The sequence below is a fragment of the Oncorhynchus masou genome, chromosome 5 (assembly GCF_036934945.1).
Source record: "Oncorhynchus masou masou isolate Uvic2021 chromosome 5, UVic_Omas_1.1, whole genome shotgun sequence".
NCBI classification, from domain to species: Eukaryota; Metazoa; Chordata; class Actinopteri; order Salmoniformes; family Salmonidae; genus Oncorhynchus; species Oncorhynchus masou.
The window spans coordinates 72,223,321-72,250,235 of record NC_088216.1 but is presented as its reverse complement, the minus strand read 5'-3'; the positions used below and the strand labels follow the sequence as shown (position 1 = coordinate 72,250,235).

At 39.3% G+C, this 26,915-nt stretch overlaps 2 protein-coding genes across 3 annotated transcripts in view; both read left to right on the top strand.

The window, feature by feature from the left end:
* The window catches only part of LOC135540212 (inositol 1,4,5-trisphosphate receptor type 1-like), a 149,072-nt gene extending 134,728 nt beyond the window's left edge, over nt 1-14,344 (top strand). For both annotated transcript variants that reach the window (XM_064966700.1, XM_064966699.1), the window contains 2 exons: nt 9,221-9,382; nt 10,737-14,344. In XM_064966700.1, the coding sequence (XP_064822772.1) occupies nt 9,221-9,382; nt 10,737-10,826 (252 nt within the window). In that variant the 3' untranslated portion in view covers nt 10,827-14,344. The remainder of the gene's footprint in view (nt 1-9,220; nt 9,383-10,736) is intronic.
* A 7,519-nt stretch (nt 14,345-21,863) lies between these two features.
* On the top strand, nt 21,864-25,648 carry LOC135540211 (class E basic helix-loop-helix protein 40-like). Its single transcript, XM_064966698.1, is given in 6 exon segments — nt 21,864-22,274; nt 22,398-22,461; nt 22,593-22,700; nt 23,182-23,293; nt 23,534-24,355; nt 24,358-25,648. Coding segments are annotated over 6 exon segments (1,215 nt in total). The 5' UTR covers nt 21,864-22,197; the 3' UTR covers nt 24,390-25,648.
* The last annotated feature ends 1,267 nt before the right edge of the window (nt 25,649-26,915 follow it).

Here is a 26,915-nt window from a genome sequence, read left to right as displayed (position 1 = left end):
TTAGGTCAAGTTTGAAATGTGAACTGTGTCTTTAATTTGCATAGAATAATAGTAGATGTAGTGGCTTGCCTGTGACGTTTCTGTTGCTGTCAAAACCACACAGCTTCCTGTTTCTCTGTCATGGCCCTTGTGGTTTTAATAATGAAAAATGCACTTCTTTCATTTCCATTGAACCATTTTGAAGATTAACTTAATGTCAGCGTTGACCGCACGCGGTCTGAGACTTACTGGAAGTGTTTTCACTTGTAAACACCCAGCCCCCCAAACACACCGCTTTGGGTTGCTGGGCTGTTAAACTGACTCTTGACACAGATGGCAAAGGGCAGAATTAAGCAATCTTGCTGTACGTTACGTCTCTGCTCCCCTCTCGTCCAAGATTAGCCTGCCACTTTTGATTGAAATTGATTGCAGACAAACAAGGGTCTAATTCTACATTCAGCAGTATGCTAGCATAGGAAACTAGTATACTGTGTCTATTGGGGGTGCGTCTCTAGTATATTATAGTATGCAGACATCCAATACAGAATGTACTTGATAACATGCGGGACAGCAGCACTGTGTGATTTTGGATGTTCAGGAAGTGGAGCATGCACACAGCACTCCTTTCCTCCTCTCAGAATGAGTACATGTCTCTGTGTGATTCCCCTGTCCTGCTGTTTGTCTGATCCAGGACCAACCTGTGGCTCACTGCAGTCACCACTCTCACCCCCCACTTCTCAGACTACACCACTGAAACCAAGGGACTTTTCCATCCATGCAGCTGTACTCACAACAGACACAGGCTACAGTGTAGGTGCTCCCCAGCACCCTCCTGTTCAGGCAACACTGAGCTTCTGTTTACTGTTGGGTCTGTAGTAAGGCTAATTGATAGGGTAATGCTATTTTGTAAGGTGAGAGAGTGCATATGCATGTAGCTAAAGGAGTGACTGTTTTGTATGGTGTGTATGTGTGTCTACGCACTTGTGTTTTTTTTGACGGGAACTCCAGACAGACCCATTCACACGGCCTTGGCTTGTTTGAGGTCAGGTTCAGACAGTGCACAATAACATTGGTATGTCGTGGCCTAGTGCTGGAGGAGATGGAGGGGTGAAAGAATGCGTTTGGAGTGACCCTTGGCTGCTCGCCTGGATGATTGCAGCAACCCTTTCACTGTCTCAAGGCTCTAGTGACTGGCTGCCACTCATACTCTCCACGTGTAAAACTGTATGTACACTGTGTGCACTAGGCAGACCTTGTGCAGTAGAGCAATTCCACGGTAACAGAATGACGCTGAGACTCACTTCACTTTAAACGTATGCCAAACAAAAACCATTGATTGCCAAGTTAAACCATACAACACTATGCACAAGGGCTACTTCGAACAATTTCCACCAAAAATGTTACAGAAACACATTTACTGGAACAACAGTGCAGTTTGGTAACAGAATGACAGTAAAATCTCCCTCAGTTTTTTATGTGACCACATTTTCCAAAAATAGCTATGATATGACACCTTGAGTTTGAAAAAAATCTATTTTGATTATTGAACTACAGTAAGTGAAGTGGATCAACGCCCGGTAACATATGGATGGTAACAGAATGACATCATGGGTCTGTGATCTATACTATACAAAAATGCATAATTATGAATGTCATATTCTTCATGGTGATGTATCCTGAATAGGTACACAAAGGTAGAAAGAGGCATTGTCCTCCTTTGCATGTTTGGGTATTATTCTACACATTGGCTATTATTCTAATTAGCTCTCCCCCAAACAAGACAAAATTTGGTTGGTCCGGGCCGCATCAAATCTGTACCAATCATAGACGTCTATGTTTCACAAGTTTGGACCTCACAGTAGAGCAGAGCACAGCAGAGTAGAGTACAGCAAAGCACAGCAGAGTAGAGTACAGCACAGCACAGTATAGTTCAGTACAGTAAAATATAGTTCAGTACAGTAAGAATAGAGTTCAGTAGAGTAAATTATACTGTAATCTACTCTAGTGTGCTCTGCTGTATTAAACTCTTTACTGTACATTACAGTACCTTACTGTATTGCACTGACCCATACTCAAGTTTACTGTACTGTACTGTGCACAGAATGACAAGACATTAGGCAATATTTCTTAAACTTACAGAAGGCAAATAATTTCTGTAAAACTACATATAAATGTTGATAATACCTTTTAAGACTTTTTCTGCTAGATTTTTACTAAGACGTCTTTTCCAGCTATTTGGCCAGAAATCAAAGCCTTTGCTTATTCCTAATTTTTAGGGTGCCTTAATAAACACTGGCTGTACAAAACATTAAGGACACCTGCTCGATCCATGACAAAAGGGTGTGGGGGGTGCAACTCAATATTAGGAAGGTGTCCTTAATGTTTATATACACTTAGGTTTCATTTGACTCCAAACTGTGCTCCTACGAACTTCATATGTTTGCGCTCATGGGGGTGGGGTTTTTACACGGAAAAGCCCAGTACATTTTCTCTTTTATGCACAGATAGAGCCCAACACTCTTAGACAAAAAGGGTTTCAAAGGGGTTCTTTTGCTGTCCACACAGGAGAACCCTTTTTGGTTCCATGTAGAACCCTCGTTGGAAAGGGTTCTACATGGAACCCAAAACGGTTCTACCTAGAACCAAAAAGGGTTCTTCAAATGGTTCTCCTATGGGGACTGCCAAAGAACCCTTTTAGGTTCTAGATAGCACCTTTTTTTCTAAGAGCATAGGGGTGCTGAAGAACCTGCCCTTTTGCCCTCTTGATCATTTGATTGGTGGCGTAAAAAAAAAGTGTTATTCTATTTTTTGTCTATTTTCTCTATTGTAACTTTAAATACAATGAATTGTCTATCAAAGTAGATAGCTTTTCATGAACTCATGAATCTTAAAAAATATTAAATAGTTCAAATCACAATGCGGATGCACCTCGGAGAAGCGATTGGTGGGCCACAATAATAATGAGGGCCACAGATACTTGCAGACTTGAGTCAAGCACCATCAATTTACACCTTCAACCTGACATTTCAGCTAAATCCTTCTGCCATTGACGTCAGTCCCAGTCATTGTCAGAGTTGTCTGACTTCTTTTACACCCCCTGATCTCGCCAATCCCCTCTGTGCATCTGAGGCATCTTCACTACAACAAGCAGCATCTGACACTGTTATGCTTGTTAGGGTAAAAAGCAGAGTAAAAAGGGAAAAGGGATCAATAGAATTAGCCTATTATACAGTATTAAACCTATTACACTAACACAGGGATCTCCAACCCTGTTCCTGGAGAGCTACCATCCTGTAGGTTTTTTCTACAACCCTAATCTAGTGCATCTGATTCTAATAATTAGCTGGATTAAATTCAGATTTTAGGTCACTGGCCTACACCCAATATCCCATAATGTGAAAGTGGAATTATGTTTTTATTTTTTATTTTTTTTACAAATCAATTAAAAATGAAAAGCTGAAATGTCTTCAGTCAATTGGTATTTAACCCCTTTGTTATGGCAAGCCTAAATAACTTAAATAAATGTTTTTAACAAGTCACATAATAAGTGCAATAATAGTGTTTAACATGATTTTTGAATGACTACCTCATCTCTGTACCCCACACATACAATTATCTGGAGGTCCCTCAGTCGAGCAGTGAATTACAAACACAGATTTATCCACAAAGACCAGGGAGGTTTTCCAATGTCTCACAAAAAAAAGGACACCTATCGCTGAATGGATATATTTTCAAGCATAGTGGCAGCTGCATTATGTTATGGGTATGCTTATAATTGTTAAGGACTGGGGAGTTTTTCAGGATAAAAAAGAAAGGGAATGGAGCTAAGCACAGGCAAAATCCTAGAGGAAAACATGGTCCAGTCGGCTTTCCACCAGACACTGCGAGATGAATTCACCTTTCAACAGGACAATAACCGAAAACACAAGGCCATATCTATACTGGAGCTGCTTACCAAGAAGACCGTGATTGTTCCTGAGTAGCCGAGTTACACACCCAAGCTAACTGGCTAACTTTGGCTAGCTTGCTGAGTGAACAGCTCACTGACCATTTATTCACACTATCAGGGCTGGTTAGGCTGTTTTTATGTTATCCAGAGCGTTGATGATTGCAACTGTGCTGCTGTCAACAATTTAATTACGCTTTTTTGCCAACGTTTACTGACACAGGCCATATTCAACGGGTGTTGAGCGTTCATAAATTTGTCAGTTATTCTGCGCTCTGGCACACTCAGACGAGAGTGCTGTGAAATCGGAGTAGATTGCCAGAGCGAATTTACCAGCTACGTCTATCAACATCTGTCGCAGTGAAATCATAAACATTCTATGGAAATGTATACTTGCATAGTGGAGTCTTTTGTTAAGACATGTAGCTAGCAAGCTAAACAATGAACCATAATTTAAACTCATGACGTTTACTATCCTGCATGAATCTGCTGGTATCTAACCAACCAGGTTCAATATTAGCTAGCTAACATTAGGCTATAACTAGCAAAGCAAATGACTCTGAGATATGAATAATATTACTACACAAATCATACACGTAACGTTAGCAAGCGAGCCAGCCAGCTAACATTAGCTAGCTAGCTAACAGTACATTTTAACTTGAAATGAAAACGACTTTCTGACTAAATTTGAAACGTGTAATATCTGAAAATGGAGCTAGCTAGACTATCTTACCCATATACATGGATGGATGCTTCTCCCTCTCTGTCACGGATTCCATGGTTGCCCTTAGTTTGAAGATGTAATTCGGAGACAGGTGTTTTCTCCATCTCCTTAGCTATCATACTCTAATTCCACTGATTTCAAAACTCGGTCCTCCAGAAAGTGGAGAGCAGCACTTATGCTATTCTACTATGCAATATATATTTTTAAAAGCCATGTTAGACAGGATTACCAACAGTACACATACTGACCAGCTCAAATAGAGAGAAGCATGCTACATGGCAGACCAATCCGAACTCTTCTCTTGGCATGTCCAGCCCACTCATTATTTCAGCCAATCAGGGCTAGCAGGAAGGTTGCTTACTTTTTCTGTGGCTAAACCAACTAGGCTCATAATTGAACAATTGTATTCGTATTTAACGATGGCATACATATTTGTTATTAAGACACATGCAAGTTTACCTGTTCCAGAAGGCATTTTGATCAAATAAAATAAAAATTACTTGCAAATGGCTCTCCTGTGACGTGCGACATATGCCCAGTTTCCTGAAATGAGCAGAGGTGTAAATAACCTAATTAAGTAAAAATACTTTAAAGTACTACTTTAATCGTTTTTGGGGGTATCTGTACTTTACAATACTATTAATATTTTTGACTAACACCCAAAAGTACTTGTTACAATTTGAATGCTCAGCAGGACAAGAAAATGGTCTAATTCACACTTATCAAGAGAACATCCCTGGTCATCCCTACTGCCTCTGATCTGGTGGACTCACTTAACACATGCTTCATTTGTACATTTTGTCAGAGTTGGAGCGTGCCTCTGGCTCTCCGGAAAGAAAGCAAAACTAGAAAATATGGCCGTCTGCTTTGCTTAATATAGGGAATATGAAATGATGTATACTTGTACTTTTGATATTTAAGTACACTTTAGCAATTGCATTTACTTTTGACAATTAAGAATATTTAAAACCTAATAATTTAGGCTTTTACTCAAGTAGTTTTTTACTGGGTGACTTTCATTTTCTATTAAGGCATTTTTACTTTTACTCAAGTATGACAATTGGGTACTTTTTCCACCACTGGAAAAGAGCCACATTTATGGTCAGTTTACATATATATTAGAGGGTATTTATGTCAAAGTTGTATAATACCCGTATAAACTGTAAACTAATAATTCTATTACATAATTTCTGATATCACATGCCTTACTTTTATATTCCTATATAAGTAAAATCAGGATTATGCCTGTACTGCCATGCATTCCAATTAGACTGGTTTGGATTACACACTGACCAATATGGGTGCCATTTTAAACCCATTCTGGAACTTTGAGGGTTCTAGTAATTTAATAGGATCTCTATTGTTAATTCTAAGTAAATGATGTGTTCTCTGTTTGGCCCTCACACATTCAACAAGGCAAATGGTAGACCTGACTGTGTTTTTAAGGAAGTTAAATTGGAACTCCCTGGTATGGAAAGTCCCCAAATGTAATTCTATTACATTGTATTATAGACTTGATTTGTGCACACAGAGAGTGAAACAAAGAGTTGCTTATTTGAGAGAAACACAAGTCAAAGCAGCATATGTATACCAAGTGAAGCCATAGCTAGCTAATACATTTGATGTCATTTGAGTTACATTAATGTGTAAGGCTTTGTCCCCCCAAAAAACAAAGGGTATTAGCATGTTAGTGGTGAAATAAAATAAAATAAGTGTATATCAGAAATTGTACTGTATTAAATGAATGACAACATGTATGAAAATCTTTTTTTTCCCTGAGCAAGCATTTGTAAAGATTTGATTGATGTTTAAATTGTAGCTTATTTGATCAATTCTGAACATTAATAGGGTTGTACAGCTACCAGTAATTTACCAGTAAGTTACCGGAATCTTCTGTAATTCTGGTCATTTTAATTTTTATAAAAATGTGTTCATATATAGTATTTTTTTTATTAAAACAAATCTGTGTCCATATTGTCAATGACTTTCTAGTGGATAGACCATATAGTTCAAAACAAAATGGCCTAATTAATGAAAAAAAAAGCATCTAATTAACAATGGCATTTTCTTTTATTAACTCTCCCAACTATAGATTTTTTTCACAACTGCCACATGTTTGGCGCCAAAACATTTACAACAAAGACATTTTGACATAATAAAATAAATACATGTGTAAAAAAAATCATGCTGAATCCCTAAAATGGTATTTACTAAGTTAATGGTTAATATTTAGGATAATGTTTTAATTATATTTTTTAAATCATCTTATTTAATATATTTTACATCTGTTAAGGCCACACAGAGGGCCAAATATAATTAGACTTGTGATAATCTGAAGTCATCTGATAAAATTCCCAAAGCTCATTGAAAGTTAATAAAAATTATTGTAGTTTACAAGTAAACTTAAACGTTTCCAGTAATTTACCCTCTCTTTGCAACCCTAGATATACAATATACAATTAGTATACAAAAGATTAGGAATGTCTGCCCCTTCCATTACATAGACTGACCAGGTGAATCCAGGTAAATGCTGTGGTCCTTTATTGATATCACCTGTTAAGTCCACTTCAATTAGTGTAGATTAAGGCAAGGAGTCAGTTTGAAGAAAGATGTTTAAGCCTTGAGACAATTGAGACATAGATTGTGTATGTGTGCCATTCAGAAGGTGAATGGGCAAGACAAAATATTTACATTTGAAGTCAGAATTTTACATACACTTAGGTTGGAGTCATTAAAACTTGTTTTTCAACCACTCTACAAATTTATTGTTAACAAACTATAGTTTTGGCAAGTCAGTTAGGACATCTACTTTGTGTACGACACAAGTAATTTTTCCAACAATCGTTTACAGACAGATTATTTCAATTATAATTCACTGTATCACCATTCCAGTGGGTCAGAAGTATACATACACTAAGTTGACTGTGCCCTTAAACAGCTTGGAAAATTCCAAAAAATGATGTCATGGCTTTAGAAGCTTCTGATAGGCTAATTGACATCATTTGAGTCAATTGTAGGTGTACTTGTCGATGTCATTCATGCCCTACCTTCAAACTCTGTGCCTCTTTGCTTGACCTCACAAGTCTGGTTCATACTTGGGAGCAATTTCCAAATGCCTGAATGTACCACATTCATCTGTACAAACAATAGTACGCAAGTATAAATACCATGCGACAACGCAGCCATCATACCACTCAGGAAGGAGATGCGTTCTGTCTCCTAGAGATGAACGTACTTTGGTGTTAAAAGTGCAAAACAATCCCAGAACGGCAGCAAAGGACCTTGTGAAGATACTGGAGGAAACAGGTACCAAATTAACTATATCCACAGTAAAACGAGTCCTATATCGACATAACTTGAAAGGCCGCTCAGCAAGGAAGATGCCACTGCTCCAAAAATGCCATAAAAAAAGCCAGACTATGGTTTGCAACTGCACATGGAGTCAAAGATCGTACTTTTTGGTTGGCCATAATGACCATTGTTATGTTTGGAGGAAAAAGGGGGAGGCTTGCAAGCCAAAGAACACCATCCCAACCGTGAATCATGGGGGTGGCAGCATCATGTTGTGGGAGTGCTTTGCTGCAGGGGGACTGGTGAACTTCACAAAATAGATGACTTCATGAGGGAGGAAAATTGTGGATATATTGAAGCAACATCTCAGGACATCAGTCAGGAAGTTAAAGCTTGGTCGCACATGAGTCTTCCAAATGGAGAATGACCCCAAGCATACTTCCAAAGTTGTGGCACAATGGCTTAAGGACAACAAAGTCAAGGTATTGGAGTTGCCATCACAAAGCCCTGACCTCAATCCCATAGAAAATTTGTGGGCAGAACTGAAAAGTGTGTGCGAGCAAGGATGCCTACAAACCTGACTCAAAATTCACCCAATTTATTGTGGGAAGCATGTGGAAGGCTACCCGAAACGTTTGACCCAAGTTAAAACAGTTTAAAGGCAATGATACCAAATACTAATTGAGTGTATGTAAACTTCTGACCCACTGGGAATGTGATGAAAGAAATAAAAGCTGAAATAAATAATTCTCTCTACTATTATTCTGACATTTCACGTTCTTAAAATAAAGTAGTGATCCTAACTGACCTAAGTCAAGGAACTTTTAATAGGATTAAATGTCAGGAATTGTGAAAATCTGAGTTGAAATGTATTTGGCTAAGGTGTATGTAAACTTCCGACTTCAACTGTAAGTGCCTTTGATTGGGGTATGATAGTCGGTGCCAGGTGCACCGGTTTGAGTGTGTCAAGAACTCCAGCGCTGGCGCATTTTTCATGCTCAACAGTTTCCTATGTGTATCAAGAATGGTCCACCACCCAAAGGACATCCAGCCAACTTGACACAACTGCATGGTACACTCAGTGTTTTTTTGGAAACATTTTTACAATATGTACTTATTACAGTGTAAGGCATAGTAATGTGAAGTGTTACCAAATATTTTCTATAACTTCTATAATTATGATGAGAGAACGGAATTAAAATGTATTGCCCTTATTTCAAGTGTTTCAACAAATGTTCTAGTCATGCTTGAATAACATATCTCCTCCCTCTGTTCACCAGGAGCACAACCTGGACTGGTTTCCACGGATGCGGGCCATGTCCCTGGTATGTAGCGATGCGGACGGGGAGCAGAATGAGATCAGGAGCCTGCAGGAGAAACTGGAGTCCACCATGAAGCTAGTCTCTAACCTCTCTGGACAACTGACCGAGCTCAAGGAGCAGGTGAGGGGGCCATCTATCCTCGTAAAGTGAACTGATCATAGTCTGTATAGATATTGATATGAAAATCATTTTATTTTCCATATATTTTGTGTAGCATTTGGTGTGTTTAATGGTAACTTGCCTTGTTCAGTTCAATAACATTTTTCATAAATCATTTCATCAAACTCAGCACACTGTTTCTTGTAAATAAAATAGTATTTTGGTCTTTCAATGAAATGAGAAGTGTTTGAGGATACGGGTGGTATCTAGACCCAGACAGGAGGAAATGGTTGTTGTATGGCTAATGGTTTAGATGACGACACAACTACCCTTTCCCCTTGATTTTTCAGGATTAAATATCTCCATAAATAAATTTTTGCTTGGTTGATGTCTACTTAGTTTTTCAAAATTCTTTCACATGCACACTGACATAGACCAAATTGAAAATGTTACTTTAGGAGTTTAGTTGACCGACAAATTCAGACTTAACTGTGCTTTTACATTTAAATTGTTTCAGTCTTATTTTCCCAGAAGTCAGGGCAGTGCACCCCCCCCCCCTTACCCGAAAGGTTCGTGAGTATGCTCCATGGCACTCAAAAGTGGCACACAAACAAGAACATCGTCTCACAAACAACAGACCCAAACAAGAGCTCCCTCTGTTACATCATTCCAATGAAAATTGACTTAATTAGTTTGCTGTGGCACAAATAAAGAGTCACATTCTACTATAACTGAGTTTAGCCAGTGGCCACCCCTATGGCTCTCTATCGTAATACTACAATGCTGCTCTTTCTAGCACTTCCCGACATCTAATAATGATTTCCTTTATAATGCTCAACTCATGATGACCAACAGCATTGTTATGAGGGTATTTGTATTGCCGTTGCTATATTAAGATGACAAAGAAAACGTTTTTTTTTTTTGTTAAACTTATTTTGTTTGTTTTAGAACTTTAATTGATTTAAAATGGTTGTTGTCCCTATTGCCATAAAGGCCAACATCTTTCATTATTACTCATGCGCCTGGCTTGAAAGTTTCACTATTGGTCTTTTCTTTTGGACTTTTCTTTTGTTTCCTGTGGTTTACTTGTTGTTAGAGGAGATGACATTCTGAAAGGATAGAGGATACGTTTCAAATGAAACCCTGAAACCCTCCCGTTAAAGCCAAAAGCTTTGCTGTGCAGAATTTGCAGGCACGGGCAGTTTATACTTTTGTTTCTCTGAACAAGAAACGTAGTAGCAGCTTATTTGGAGGTACTGTAAGTGTCAGAGACAGACAACCTATATCCCACCCATAGAAGTTACAAAAGCAGCAGATGTACAGATACAGGAAATGAGTAAATAACCTAGCATCTGTCCTGTGTGTTGTCCTCTAGATGACAGAGCAGAGGAAGCAGAAACAGAGGATCGGACTGTTGGGTCATCCTCAGCATCCTCAACACGCCAACCCCCAGCAAACTGCGTGAGGCTGAGGCAAGGACGCCCCCCCTACCCAGCCACAAGACCCAGGGAGAGCTACTTCTACTGCTTTGTGTTTGAATAGGGAACAGATTGCAGAGTCTTCACTTAGTGCTCCCTCCCGTCCTGCATATATACTGTAGCTACCAAATGTGTTTGTGAAGCGTAGCACATTGAATTAGCTAGTCATATAATTGTAATATGTAGGTTAGCCTACAAAGGTATAACTCAAACAAAATCACTCCACGCCCAGACAACCCATCCTTTTTCCAGTCCAGTTGGGATCGGTGCCAAATGTTTTCTATGTAAAAATGTAAGTGAATTCTCATTACATGGCCTTTACTGGGTGAACTTGAAATACAGCAGAGCAGGGCCGACAATATGGGCGGGCTGTAGGGGGCCTGGTCTGCCCTACCGTACCTCCTTGAAATATTGATAATTTATTTGACTGAGAAGTCAGACGCATCAATCTCAGATAAAGCATGTGAGCGAAACAGCGCCCCTCTGTCTCCGTATGTGTAGACCATGTATCTGATGCTGTCTGAACAAAAGGAGTATGTCATGTCATACTTTTTCTGGCCAGACAGCATCAGATACATGGGCTACACGTAGTAATACAGAGTGGTGCTGTTTCGCTCGATGATTTCAGCAGAGAGGCAGAGGTGAAGCAAGAGGGCTCACTCTCGCCACAAATCTGTCCTGTTTGCATTTCTATGGGCATAATATGCAGACCTAAGCTTGTTGCCTGCATTCCCACAGTGACTCGCACTGTTAGGGCGGAGACATGAGCATCTCGTCATTATATACAGACATCTGGTTTCAGCCATTTGCGAATTACAAAGAAAAGTTGGTGGGTAAACAGTGTACTGTTCAGATAGTAGCTTCCCCTAAAGTAAATTGATGTTTTGCCAAAATTATATAATGACTTCTGTCTAAAGAAAATAACAGTAAATACTTTATCAGAAATCATGACTTAGCCACAGAGGATCATTCGTTTATTTTTTATTTTTAGATAGCTGTGGATTATTTCAAATCACAAGTGCATAGGCCTATGCCTATTTAGAAAGCCATCAATTTGGGCAGAGCACGTGGCAATAAGCCTAGCTAATTATTGAATTGTGGCTGTCAGCGGAAAAACATCTAAAATGTGTGAAGATAATGTGTCTTGAGTATAATTTAAAATGTTGAGACAAGAAGTGGAGGGGTGTGGCGAAGATATGGGCGTCTCTCTCCAGAATGCATGCACTCAGCTCTCCAGAATATGCTCCGCTGTCTCCCGTGAATTCTTGCACATTCATTGTTTCATTGTGTGAATGGTTTTCCCTTTGATCATTTATTTTGATAAATTCCCCATTACACATGTAACCAGTAAGCCTAGTAAATGTACCATTAATCTCTGTTATTTGGTTACATTAATTTCTGCAGTCATTTACTGTTCTCATTTTCGGAGTGGAAACATTGTTTACAGAGTTCACAACCTGCTACACTTGTGAGAAACAAGTTTTGGTTTATTTCATAACCATCATTTTAGGAGTTTTGTCATTGTATTTTGTTTGGAGTGCTCCATGTGAGCAATGAGCATGTGAGTGGTTTCTCTCCCCTGATAACGTTGAGGGAGCGCCTGAGCACGCCAACGAGCTGAGTTGATGCAATGTTGCACTAGCAAGTCAAGACAGATAGATAGAAAGAGAGGCATGCAGGTACAGTAGAGCGATGAATGTGATTGAAATAACCTGAATTTTCTTCAGGATATTTTCTACAGTTTTTATTTGTTGCTTTAGGCCTATGTATTTTACTTAGTTGACGATGGAAGTTGTTGGCCTAGGTGCTGCATTGGCCTATAGGCGATCTCTGAACTCTGTGTTAATTTCTTTAGCCTATAAACTATAAAAAATAAAGGGAGTCGCACACTCCATATATGAACTCTCAGTAATTTATTGGGTAAATCACCAACGTTTCGGCGTGACTCTCTATATTTTTATAGTTTATTCGCCATTAGTCAGCACCTCCACACAAAATAAGTTTTCTGGATGTGCGCCAGCTCATGTTTATTTTATACATTTCTTTAGCCGCCAATGGATCACGGTGTATCAATGTGTCCATTTGGCAGAGGCTGGTGCTCTTGCATTGGTTGAATTTTAACTTTTAGATTTGTGTCATTTTAATTCAGATTTTTATGATTAACCACGTAACAATAATTTTGAGAAACAAAAACATTATTATGGAAATGAAACTGTTCCACAAAATGTGCATATACAAATAATCATAACTGATACGCAGATAGGTAGAAATGGCGGGATAAACTGTAAGCTTCCCCAAACTTGAAACTCACGAGCTGCCTATGGCCTTTATTATAACACCCATCAACAAAATTTGTGCAAGCGCTTGCACGCAAGAGGTCCCGTGAAAAAAATGGGTCCGCCTATAAAAATGAAATGCCTGTCCAACTGATTCGTTCTGGCGCCGGCCCTGCAGCAGAGCTGTACCGGACACAGGAAGATGTAGTCCGACGTGAAATGGCACTGGGATACATGGAAATAAACATCTTTTTGTATTTACTACTGGTATAGCAAGCAGTATTTAATGTCTTATTTTTGTATCCTGTGCAATATCACTACTTTAATATGCAAACTCCTTGGTGTGTGAATTTAAGTTGTTCCTAAAGTAATGTCTTATTTAATAGGGACAGACTTTTTTCCACATGGGAGCTTTATTTTGTATTATTTTGCTTTTAAATGAAATAGGGACCTGTTGGACTTCACATATGAAAATGACTCCATGTAGAATAGCAGTTGGTCAGACAGATTAAGCATTGTTCTGGCCTTCCTGATTTTACTTGTTTTATTTCTTTCAGAAGGTTGCATAAAAAGTCTTAAATGCACTTCATAGAGATAGTATATTGTCTGAGAGCAAGTATAGGTCTTGTTTTCGGTTTCATTTCTGCAAATAAGATTGTGTCCTATCTTGTACTATTTTATGGTATCTGCTTTCTTATATAAAACTGCCATTTAAAGCTTTTAGGATACTTGCTTTTCTTCATCCAAACAAATGTATTATGTAAAAATGTCATCATGCTGTTATGTGTTTATTAATCATATTTCCACATTGTCTTGCACTACATATTATTAGCATCTGTCATAGAGGTTTATCCTCTTGTAATTATAACACCTGTCATGTGTGCCATTTGTTCCTTTTAAGACCTTTTTTGTTCTGATTTACTACTTGTGACAAAGCCACTTTTTTTCCCTTTGTTTTATCATTCACCGCAGATTTCTGTTCTCAATTCTGCTGTTTATTTGATATATTATTATTTATTGATTTGTATTGTTGTACTTATGTCGCTTAAGCACTATGTCGCTTAAGCCATTGTTTTTTTGTATAGGGACCCATGTTTTCAGAAAAGTAATGTGGAATTTAAAATCAGTGTTACTGAAAATGAATGTGCAGAGGACTAATTTTAAAGATTTAAGCACTGTTAGAATTGTAAAATAATGTAGAATTGTCTAATAAAATATATGTAATTCTCCTTTACATCCACCACTGAATTTTGTCACTACACTGTATGCTACTGGGCTACCATATGAAGGGAAGCTGTAGTCCAGTCTTTTCGTTTCCCTCTGCTCACTGTGTGAATGGACAGTCTTGTAGTCCATTGTAAAATCTAGCTGAAAAGGTCAGAGGTAACTTCCCCACATTTTTCACCTACTTATGCAGTGTCTGCTTCTGTTAAAGAAATATTACTTTATTTGTAGTCAACTCTTTGTAAGTATTGTCACAAATATTGAAGAATTTATACACAGTACATAGTATATGCGGATATGCTGGTGCACAGAAGAGTTTTGGAGATTGAGATCCTCTTAGGGTGACAATTTAGTTATTCAGAGAAAAGGAGCATGTTAATAAAATATGAATAGACTTGTACGTGTCTGTAGACTTGAGAACATCAGCAAGTTTACAGAGTAACCAAACGCAAAGTCACAAAAGGAGCTTTTAATTGTCCAGCTTCATCGGTGGACTTTCCTGCAGTATTTTCCACATACCTAAGGTTTATTAAACAGCAGTGGTGGAAAAAGTACCCATTTTATCATACTTGAGTAAAAGTGAATATACCTTAATAGAAAATTATTATTAAGTTAAAGACACCCAGTAAAATATTACTTGAGTTAAAGTCTTTGGTTTTAAATAGATTTAAGTATCGAAAGTAAATGTTATTGCTAAAATATGCTTCAGAATCAAAAATAAAAGTATAAATCCTTTAACATTCCTTATGTTAAGCAAACCAGATGTCACCATTTTCTTGTTTGTTTTTTATTTACGGACAGCCAGGGGCTCACTCCAACACTCAGACATAATTTACAGACAAAGCATTTGTGTTTGGGGAGTCTGCCAGATCAGAGGCAGTAGGGATGACCAGGGATATTCTCTTGATAAGTGTGAATTTGACCATTTTCCTGTCCTGCTAAGCATTCAAAATGTAACGACTACATTTGGGTGTCAGAAAAAATGTATGTAGTAAAAAGTACATTATTTTCTAAGGGAATGTAGTGAAGTAAAAGTTGTTAATAGTCAAGTACAGATACCCCAAAACACAACTTAAGTAGTACTTTACACCTCTGCTAAACACTGACAAATGAATATGGAGTGAATGCTTGTAATCTGTGCAAAGGCAATGTAGTATGAATATGGTTGTGACTAAATACAGTCACCTCAAATTATTGACACCCTTGATAAAAATGAACAAAAGATGATGTATACAATAAATAATACAAATACTGAGCTACAATGCCTTCAGAAAGTATTCACACCAATTTACTTTTTTCTACATTTTGTTGTTACAGCCTGAATTTAAAATGTCACTGGCCTACACACAATTTTTTTCCAAGGTGCACCTGTGTAATGATCGTGCTGTTTAATCAGCTTCTTGATATGCCACCACTGTCAGGTGGATGGACTACTTGGCAAAGCAGAAATCCTCACAAACAGGGATGTAAACCAATTTTTGCCCAATATTTGAGATAAATAAGCTTTTTGTGCGTATGGAAAATCTTTAGGATCTTTTTTTTTTAACTCATGAAACATGGGACCAACACTTTACATGCTGCGTTTATATTTTTGTTCAATGTAAGCTCAGGGGTAAAAATGTTGTAAACAAGTCACATAAGTTGCATGGACTCAATCTGTGTGCAATAATAGTGTTTAAAACAGTTGTATAATACTGACTCATCTCTGCACCCCACTCATACAATTATCTGTAAGGTCCCTCAGTCGAGCAGTGAATTTCAAACACATATTCAACTACAAAGACCAGGGGGATTTTCCAATGCATCGCAAAGAAGGGCACCTATTGGTAAATGGGGGGGAAAAAAACATTGAATATCCCTTTGAACATGGTGAAGTTATTAATTACATTTTGGATGGTGTATCATTACACCCAGTCACTACAAACACATAAGTGTCCTTCCTAACTCAGTTGCCGGAGAGGAAGAAAACCACTAAGGGATTTCACCATGAGGCCAATGGTGACTTTAAAACAGTTACAGAGTTAAATGGCTGTGATAGGAGAAAACTGAGGATGGATCAAGAACATTGTAGTTACTCCACAATACTAACCTAATTGACAGAGTGAAAAGAAGGAAGCCAGTATAGAATATTAATATTCCAAAACATGCATCCTGTTTGCAACAATGCACTAAAGTAGTACAAAAAATGTGGCAAAGCAATTAACTTTTTTTCCTGAATGCACATTACTGAGTACCACTCTCCATATTTTCAAGCATAGTGGTAGCTGCATCGCGTTGTGTATGATTGTGATTGTTTTGGACTGGGGAGTTTTTCAGGTTAAAAAAGAAACAGAGTAGAGCTATTCACAGGCAAAATCCTAGAGGAAAACCTGCTTCAATCTGCTTTTCACCAAACAGCTTTCGGCAGGGCATTAACGTATAACACAAGGACAAATATATACTGGAGTTGCTTACCAAGAAGACAGTGAATGTTCCTGAGTGGCCGAGTTACAGTTTTGACTTAAATCTACTTGAAAATCCATGGCAGGACTTGAAAATGGTTGTCTAGCATTGATCAACAACCAATTTGGCAGAGCTTTGAATTTTGAAAAGAATAAAGAATATTTTCTCCAGAAAGGCGCTTCTACAAATTATTGACTCGGGTGTGATTACTTATGTAAATGATATATTTCTGTATTTCATTTCAATAAATTTGCAAACATTTCTAAATACATGTTTTCACTTTGTGTAGATGGGTGAGGGGGAAAAAACAGTTTAATCCATTTTGGATTCAGGCTGGAGCACAACAAAATGTGGAATAAGTCCAGGGGTATAAATACTTTCTGAAGGCACTGTTTTTTGGTAATACAATTGCACAGAGAAATAGATTTTGTTTAACAAGTTATATATTTTTGCTCTCAAAAAGATAGGTGTGACAAAATTATTGACCCTCACAAACCTCTACAAATGCACAATTGAGAGCATCCTGTCAGGCTGTATCATCGCCTGGTATGGCAATTGCACAGTCCGCAACTGCAGGGCTCTCCAGAGAGTGGTGCAGTCAGCCCAATGTATCACCAGGGGCACACTGCCTGCCCTCCAGGACATCTACAGCACCCAGTGTCACAGGAAGGCAAGGAAGATCATCAAGGACATCAGCCACCCGACCCACAGCCTGTTCACCCCACTACCATATACAAGGCAGAGACAGTAAATGTGCATCAAAGCTGGGACAGAGAGACTGAGAAACAGCTTTTATCTCCAGGCCATCAGACTGTTAAACAGTCACTACTAGTCTTAGTCACTGTTCTACCCAGCTACCACCTGATACTCTACCCTGCCGCCTTAGAGACTGGTCACTTAAATAATGTTTACAAACTGTTTCACCTACTTCATGTATATCAAATAGAATAAAATATGAAAAGGTATTATATAAACGGTATGTAATGTACTCTAGTCATTGCTCATTCATATTCTGTCCATACTGTCAATAGACACCTTAAGTGTATGTACAGTGCCTTTGGAAAGTTTTCAGACCCCTTGACTTTTACCACACTTTGTTACATTTTGTTTTTTCCCTCATCAATCTACACACAATAACCCATAATGACAAAGCAAAAACAGGTTTTGAGAACTTATTCATTTATAAAAATAAAAACTGAAATATTAATTTTACATAAGTATTCACCCTTTGCTCAGTACTTTGTTGAAGCACCTTTCCACTCAACAAATTGGATGCAGTCTATCACAGTGCCATACATTTTGTCACCAAAGCCCCATATACTACCCACCACTGCGACCTGTATGCTCTTGTTGGCTGGCCCTTGCTTCATACTCGTCGCCAAATACACTGGCTCCAGGTCATCTACAAGCCTCTGCTAGGTAAAGCCCCGCCTTATCTCAGTACACTGGTCACCATAGCAGCACCCACCCGTAGCACGCACTCCAGCAGGTATGTCTCACTAGTCACCCCCAAAGCCAATTCTTCCTTTGGCTGCCTCTCCTTCCAGTTCTCTGCTGCCAATGACTGGAACGAACTGCAAAAATCTTCTGCACATCCTACCATTCCAGTGTTTAATTGCTATATTGTAATTACTTTTCCACCATGGCCTATTTATTGCCTTACCTCTCTTATCGTACCTCATTTGCACATGCTGTATATAGATTTTTCTACTGTATTATTGATTGCTTGTTTGTTTATTCCATGTGTAACTCTGCGGTGTTGTATGTGTCGAGCTGCTTTGCTTTATCTTGGCCAGGTCGCAGTTGCAAATGAGAACTTGTTCTCAACTAGCCTACCTGGTTAAATAAAGGTGAAATAAATAAATAAAAACTTGGCAGCCATTACAGCGTAAAGTCTTCTTGGGTATAACGCTACAAGCTTGGCACACCTGTATTGGGGGAGTTTCGCCCATTCTTCTCTGCAGATCCTTTCAAGCTCTGTCAGGTTGGAGAGGGAGCGTTGCTTCACAGCTATTTTCAGGTCTCTCCAGAGATCTTAGATCGGGTTCAAGTCCGGGCTCTGACTGGGCCACTCAAGGACATGTCCCGAAGCCACTCCTGCATTGTCTTGGCTGTGTGCTTAGGGTTTTGTCCTGTTCGAAGGTGAACCTTCACCCCCAGTCTAAGGACCTGAGTGCTCGAGCAGGTTTTCATCAATGATCTCTCTCTACTTTTCTCCGTTCATCTTTCCGTCAATCCTGACTTGTCTCCCAGTCCCTGCCACTGAAAACCATCCCCACAGCACAATGCTGCCACCACCATGCTTCACCATAGAGATGGTGCCAGCTTTCCTGCAGACGTGACATTTGGCATTCTTGGTTTCATCAGACCAAAGAATCTTGTTTCTCATGCTCTGAGAGTCCTTTAGACTCCAAGCAGGCTGTCATGTGCCTTTTTACTGAGGAGTTGCTTCCGTCTGTCCACTCTACCATAAATGCCTGATTGGTGGAGTGCTGCAGAGATGGTTGTCCTTCTGGAAGGTTCCCTCATCTCCACTGAAGAACTCTAGAGCTCTGTCAGAGTGACCATTGGGTTCTTGGTCACCTCCCTGACCAAGGCCCAAGACCCGATTGCTCAGTTTGGCCGAGCGGCCAGCTTTAGGAAGAGTCTTGGTGGTTCCAAACTTCTTCTATTACATAATGACGGAGGCCACTGTGTTCTTGGGGACCTTCAAGCTGCAGAAATGTTGTGGTACCCTTCCCCAGATCTGTGCCTCCACACAATCCTGTCTTAGAGCTCTACAGACAATTCCTTCAACCTCATGGCTTGTTTTTTTGCTCTGACATGCACTGTCAAGTGTGGGACCTTATATAGACAGGTGGGTGCCTTTCCAAATCATGTCCAATCAATTGATTTTACCACAGGTCTAGTCTAATCAAGTTGAAGAAACATCTCAAGGGTGATCAATGGAAACAGATTCTCCTGCGCTCAATTTTGAGTCTCATAGCAAAGGGTCATGATATTTATGTAAATGAGGTATTTCTGTTTAATATTTGTATTACATTTGCTAAATTTCTGTTTTCACTTTGTCAATATGGGACATTGTGTGTAGATTGATTAGTTTAAAATATATACATATGAATACTTTCCGAATGCACCATAAACATATTGTAATAAACAATGGAATATTCTGAATAGGCTAATGGATTCCAAATTAGAGACCTGGTCTGTTCCATATTTATCTACAGTGGTGGACTGGGACCAAAAAAAATCAACCCTGGCATGGGACCAAAAAATCAACCTGGCATTTCTAATATTGAGGCCCTCCCCCCATTATTAGCCAGATAATGATTGGTTTGAGCAACAACAACAAAAAAAAAGTTAGACAGGCCCACTGGGCTAAAAATGGACCAGCCCATCTGGTATTTGCCCAAAATATCAGATGGCCAGTCCTCCCCTATTTATCAACCTTCTAATCTAAGTATATTGTCCAGACATATCATACTACAGTGTAAGCTTACTATGCTATTTGTAATTATCTGCCATGAAAAAATATGTTGTTCTTGCTGGGAACATACATGTGTGTGGTGTGTGGCCACTAGGTAGACCGGCACGCTCAGCTCTAAAGTGTATGACGTCAGTGGCAGGGAGCTGGTTTCGGTTCGCGTGGCCATGTTGGAGCTCAACGTGACAGCTCAGTGCAGCAGGTAACACACCGATCAACAAAATCATCCATCTGCAGGTGCACGTGTAGACTCAAATTATTAATGTGTGGAAACCGTGTCCACTCTGAGCCTATTGGCACATGCGAGAATACAGAGCAGCGTGGGGAAAATAAAACATTTGGCTATGCACCACACCAAACAATTATTCCCACGGGGCATTACAGTTTTATATAATAGTTTATTGACTGTAGTCTACTCTTAGGTTAGGTGGATTGGTTTATTAGGAATTATTGTCATGGACACAGGCAGGCCTATATAGGCTTTATCTAAACCTAAAATTGAAAACCTACTAAAGATAATACTTAAAAGAGAAATATATGAAATACAATTTTCTCATCATGAAGGTAAAAAAACATTCACAAACATTTTTATTTTAAATGGGCAATTTGCATTTGCTACATCCATTTTTAGACGTATACATTAATATACATTACTTTTGCATTAATATACTTATACATATGTAGGCCTACCCATTGATTTTTGAAGAATACAACTTATAAATACCTGATGAGCTTAGTTCAACTGTGGAATACACCATCACAACCCAAACGATACGCTTGTTTTACTCCATGTTTGGAAACAATGTCAATGTAAACAAACACTATATAGCCTCAAAACATGGTTAAAACTGTAATGTTATAATAGATAGTCAGTTCTTGCATCAATAGCCCTGTCTATGAATTTGAGATTGGTTACATTTCTACAGCCCCATCTCTCGGTTTTTTACCGAAACAGGGGCGAGTACACGCGTTGTTATTGCTTCTACCGATACCTGCAGCTTTAACCCTCACACTGACACAAGTTGAATATGCGAGGCTACACGCGAAAGAAAAGATATATGGTCTTCCCTGTAAATGTTCTGTGGATATATTCTGAATTGTAATAAAAATAAGCCATAGAAGGGGTAGCTTACCTTCTCTCCCCTATAAACCACTATTCTGCATATGACTATAGTATAACAGGAATGTGATAATGCATCTATTGTATCTTAATTCTGACACTTTCCTGTAATAACTTTATATATGCCATGCCACTATTATGCATATGAATGCTGTACATGGAACAGAAGCCGGAATGTAGAACATACAGTAATAACAAACAGTAGTCTATAAGGCTAAATGTGTAAGGAATTCTGCCCTACTTTCTATATAGTAAACATATACTTGCACGTTCTGCCTAGAGTTGTCTTATGTTCTCGTAGCATAGCTGTAGCATGGTGGTACACGGGACACAGCCCACTAGAATAAGAGGGAGGGCCATTCTCGTGCAGATCCTCTTTAACTATAGAAATGGGTTGTACTCTAGATGGCTTGAAAGCACCGTCCAACACGTGAGGCTCATGTGACGGAGGTAGATCAGCTCTCCAACGGGGAGACGTGTCTAGTCACAGGGTTTATTTAACACGTAGACCAAACCACCCCTCTATCACACATTTACCCGGGAGTAGAGCATCTGAACTATTGCTGTGCTTGGATCTCAGAGTGACAACATCACATTGACAGTCTCTGCAAAGCAATAGCCTGATGAAATAATATTCTTTATAGAAAAGTGTTCACTATTGAATAGCATAACATAAGAATAATTTTAGCAATAAGAACAAACTTGTTTCTCTCTCAGATGACAGTATTAGCTGAATATTGAAAGACAACTGAAGCCTAGTTTTAAGATTGAATTGTTTGGATACCAATATTTGGATTTCATAAAGACGCAAAATGGAGAGGATTACAAGTGCGCAACCTCCTCCTTGTATGGCAAAACACCAGTCGCAGGAGATGGCAGACATGCAAGGGTAAGCCCCCAGATACAGCTTACAATGTATGCATTACAAAACTGCAAAACAAAATAGTATTCTTATGTAAATAATAAAAAAAATCATGACTTATCAATACTTTCTATTATTTTTGTCCTATAGAAAAGATTTCCCAAAGTACGTGTGCAAACACCGAAAGGGAATAAAGCGCGTGGAAGACAGTAAGGTATGCTTATGTTCTTTACTTAAAACATTTTGTACATCTTAGGTTTACTTTTGTCGGCAATTTCTTATTTCTTATACCCTATTGAATACATTTTACACATCTACTAACAAATGGCCTTTTTTCTCCCACAGGAGACATACAAGTTACCCCACCGATTGATTGAGAAGAAAAGACGTGACAGAATCAATGAATGCATTGCCCAACTGAAGGATTTATTGCCAGAACATCTCAAACTCACAGTGAGTACTAATTTAATGTGTAGCCTACTACTACTGACTGTGTAATAGGAATGCAAAAGCGCCACCTGGTTGTTCATGATTCATTTGTTGTACAAATCAATGCCTTGATTAGTCTGATTCCTTAAATCCAAAAATGATGCCTGTTATGACAAAGGCAACATATTATTCATTTTTTTTTCATAATGTAAATAACTTGTTTATTATTATTATTATTACATCAATAGTATTTCATATTATCCAATTGAAAAGTTTGGTTAATTATAATAATTTAATTAACTGCCTATGCATATTGCCTCAAACCCTTTCAAAACAATTTACATAAACAATATGTTGATAAACTATGTCTTAAATGTACTGTGTTGTGTTGGTGTGGTGTGCAGATTGCCTGCCTCCCTACCCTGTGGCAGTTTGTCTTCTGTTCAGCTGCTAAAACTGTTATATAAGAAAGATCAACATGCTTATCAAGGTCTTCCTGTTTTAGACTCTAGGCCATTTGGAGAAAGCTGTGGTGTTGGAACTCACCCTGAAGCATGTGAAAGCCCTGAGCACTCTCCTGGAACAGCAGCAGCAGAAAATCATTGCATTGCAAATCAGTAAGTTTGATACCTTGAGTTACACTGTTTCATTTTATTATGGGCTACACTCTTTCCTCCCAATCAATAGTATTACTTATTATTGACAGGCCATACCATCGAGACGGTGCTGCTCAATCAAAGCTAAAATTGTATCTTTCCCATTAAAAAAAGAAATAAAACAAGTAACCTGTTTCATTGCCAAAACTGTAGCATTATTAAATATGAACCTAATACCTGATATTACTTTGTTTCTCTCAGGGGATCAGAGCAGTGTTAGCTCAGAGAACAGTGAGGAGATGTTCCACTCTGGCTTCCATGTCTGTGCTAAGGAGGTCCTCCAGTACCTGGCTAACCAGGGGAGCAGCAGAGACCCCCTGACCCCCTCTGAAATTACCAGCCACCTCCACAAAGTAGCATCAGAGGTGCTCCAGGGTCCATTCAGCCCCCGGTCCGAAGAGCCCACCCACAAACCCATCGATAGCATGGAGAAGCCTGCTGGTCAGATGCCTCAGGGCAAGGAGGGTCACCCCAAGAACTTTGTGTCTGTCATTCAAAGGACATACCCCCACGGACATGGAGAGCAGAGTGGCAATGACACAGACACTGACAGCGGCTATGGAGGGGAACACGAGAAACGGGACCTCAAAGCCCAACGCTCAAGCTACTACAGCAAGGAGGGGGAGCTCAAATATGCTCTGGCTGAGAGGATGGCAGGAGGTGGCGTCAAGCAGGAGGGTGCTGAGCCCCAGGCCAAGAGGTTCAAATCTGACTACTCAGAGGACGAGTCTTCCTCTGGGCAGGTGGTTAGCAGCCATCACAGCTACATGAGCTTCTCCCAACACCAGACCCCCCTCTGCGTGCCCTTCTACCTCATCCCCCAAGCAGCTGCATCGTGGCCCATGATGGAGAAGTGCTGGTTCCCAGGGGGCATGCCCTTTTTGTACCCGGGCATGAATGTTTCAGCAGCCAGCTTGTCTCCAGAGAAAATACCTCAAAACTTAGTAATGTCTCCCAGGGCAGGTTCCCCGACACTCTACCAAGCACCCATGGACTCACCAGCCCTCCTTCAAGCTTTAAAACAAGCCCCCCCATGAACTTGGAATCCAAAGATTGATACACGTTTGTGTTTGCACCCTGCTCTATGAATGTTTGGGGTCGAACGGATCGCCTGCTGGAAGGCATCCAGGTTAGCAAGGACAAACACGAGAGCACCAGTTTGTCTCCCTCAGCAGCAGCAGCCCACACTCTCCCTTTGAGAGCAAACAACAACTGTCACGCACAAACCCAGTGGCCACAACCCTCCAAACCAGCCCACAGATCAACCTTGGAGCCAGTTAGCACTGAAGCTCTGACCCTATGGAGGATCACAGATGACCTGTTGCAAAGCTCTGAGTCACTGTGAAGAGCTGGTCAACACAAGGACATGACAAAAGTGGTTAAGAGAAGGACTTACTGTGGGGATGGCTTCCCTGCACTTGTGTTGAATGTCAGAGTTAAACCCTGACTGTGATGAGCAGACAGCACAGCCCCCAGCCATTCAGACCTGCCCTTTGCACACACACCGGTCTGTATTGATTGTAAGAATTTAACAAAACCCCTGTAGATGCTGCTTGAGGTTCTATGTGTTTTAGACGTGCGACCGGAGGATCCACATTTTCTGCATCTGTAACTGCTGAAACTGCAACGGACCCGCCTTTAGACCAGAACGCTACCAAATACGTCTCTGGTTTATGTTGACCAGGGTTGTCACAAAATCCATTGCTCCCTCTTCACCCACCAAGTGTACGCTACATTGCAGCTAAATGGACTCAGGATGGTGTCACCGGACCTGATATGTGTCACTCATGTAAATAGAGGAGTGATGCATTCAGTTATGCATTTTAGTTTTGAGTTTGTAAGTCACTACCATTCGTGCAAGTAGTTCTTGTGAGGTAATGTCTTGTAATTATTTTGTTTATAATACTTGTACATCTTTATTTTTGATACATAGAGTGTATTGGCATTGCAACTAGAGGGAGGGAATTTTAGATGTCCATAATGCTGTTTGCCAAGAGAATATATAGCATTGTGCTAAACCTGATTTGCATCATGCTCATTATTAATTTCGGGTCTGGTCAATTTCTGACCTGATCGTAGTTCATGCCTGATTTTGCTTAAAGCAGACAAATTATGGCAGATGCCTAAATGTATTTGTATCAATTATTGAGGCTTTGGCAAAGAGAGGAGAATGAATGTAATGCTACAGCAAAATGTTAGTTTTTTATAGGATGAGGTACTTGGGATTTTCATTTTGGGACATAACAGAAGGTTGCTTGTTGTACATATTTTGTCTATAAAGTATTGTTTACATAAAGTTTTTTTCTGTGGAAATTAGAGTTTGGGTCTGAATCTTGGTAGAACACTAGCATGTTGCACAGCAATGCAACCCAACCTTGCTTCTCATCATAACATCACATGCTTACATAACATTAACACTCACATAATCCATAAAGCAGCAGTCAGGGGCAGACTGGGACTAGAAATCGGCTCTGGCATTTCTGACAAACCGGCCTATTTTTTCCTAGAGGCCCCCACAACAGCCCATTTTTTTCCTCGAGGCCCCCATTATTAGATAGATAATTATAATTTTGTGCAACAACAAAACAATAAAAGTTAGACAGGCCCACTAGGATATAAATGGACCAGCATATATGGCATTTGCCATTGTAGACCTAAATCAAGAATACATGAAAAAAAAGAAGACTTGGATTTAAGCAGGTTGCTGTAGGTAACTATACATTTACAATATCATGTTCCACACGACACAACTTGATAGGGATTCTATAACAGACTGATAGGATATTATAGTATGACTACCTGACATTTTGGAACTAGTGGATTGATTGATAGAAAAAAATAGATTAGTCTTCATCATATTAAGGATAGCCTAGTCAAGCATATATGCAATAATATTTTGAGTGATTGTAAGTTTTATCAGTTAGAGGAAAAGTTCTGTGAAATCGTTTTATATAGGCATATGCCTATTCATCAGAAAATAAGAACTAACCAACAGAACCAATATAGGCCTACCTGTTTTAGGCCTATAGCTTTTTTTCCTACAGCATGTGGGCCTATTCCTAAAGCAAAAAGATAGGTAGCATAGCCTCTGTCAAATAACCCCAGAGAAGCATAATCTTCCAGCACCAAACTGGACAAGATCAGGACAATGTGCATAACAAGTGATATGGAAACATTATAGGCTGTATACTTGTTGAAGTCAAATTGCAGTTCCCATTGCTAATGCTGGTCAATCTGAATAGTGCAATAGGCTACCAGTTTATCATATCTGTTTACCTGTCCCACCGTTAATGCATTAACTGTATTTTCAGTGCAGTACAGTTGACTGTTAAAGAATAACAATGGAAGACACAGCAATAATCTCATACTGGCATAAAGCATAGCCTATCTTCCAGCACCAAACTGAACAAATGTGCATAACAAGTGTGATTTTTTACATTATAGGCTGCTAAAGGCTACTTGTTGTTGCATAGGCAGCGGGACCTTACAGCACACATAGTTAATTATTTGCAAATGCTGGTCAACCTGAATAGTGAAATAGGCTATCTGTTTAACATATCATTAATGGCTGCCCCACCATAAA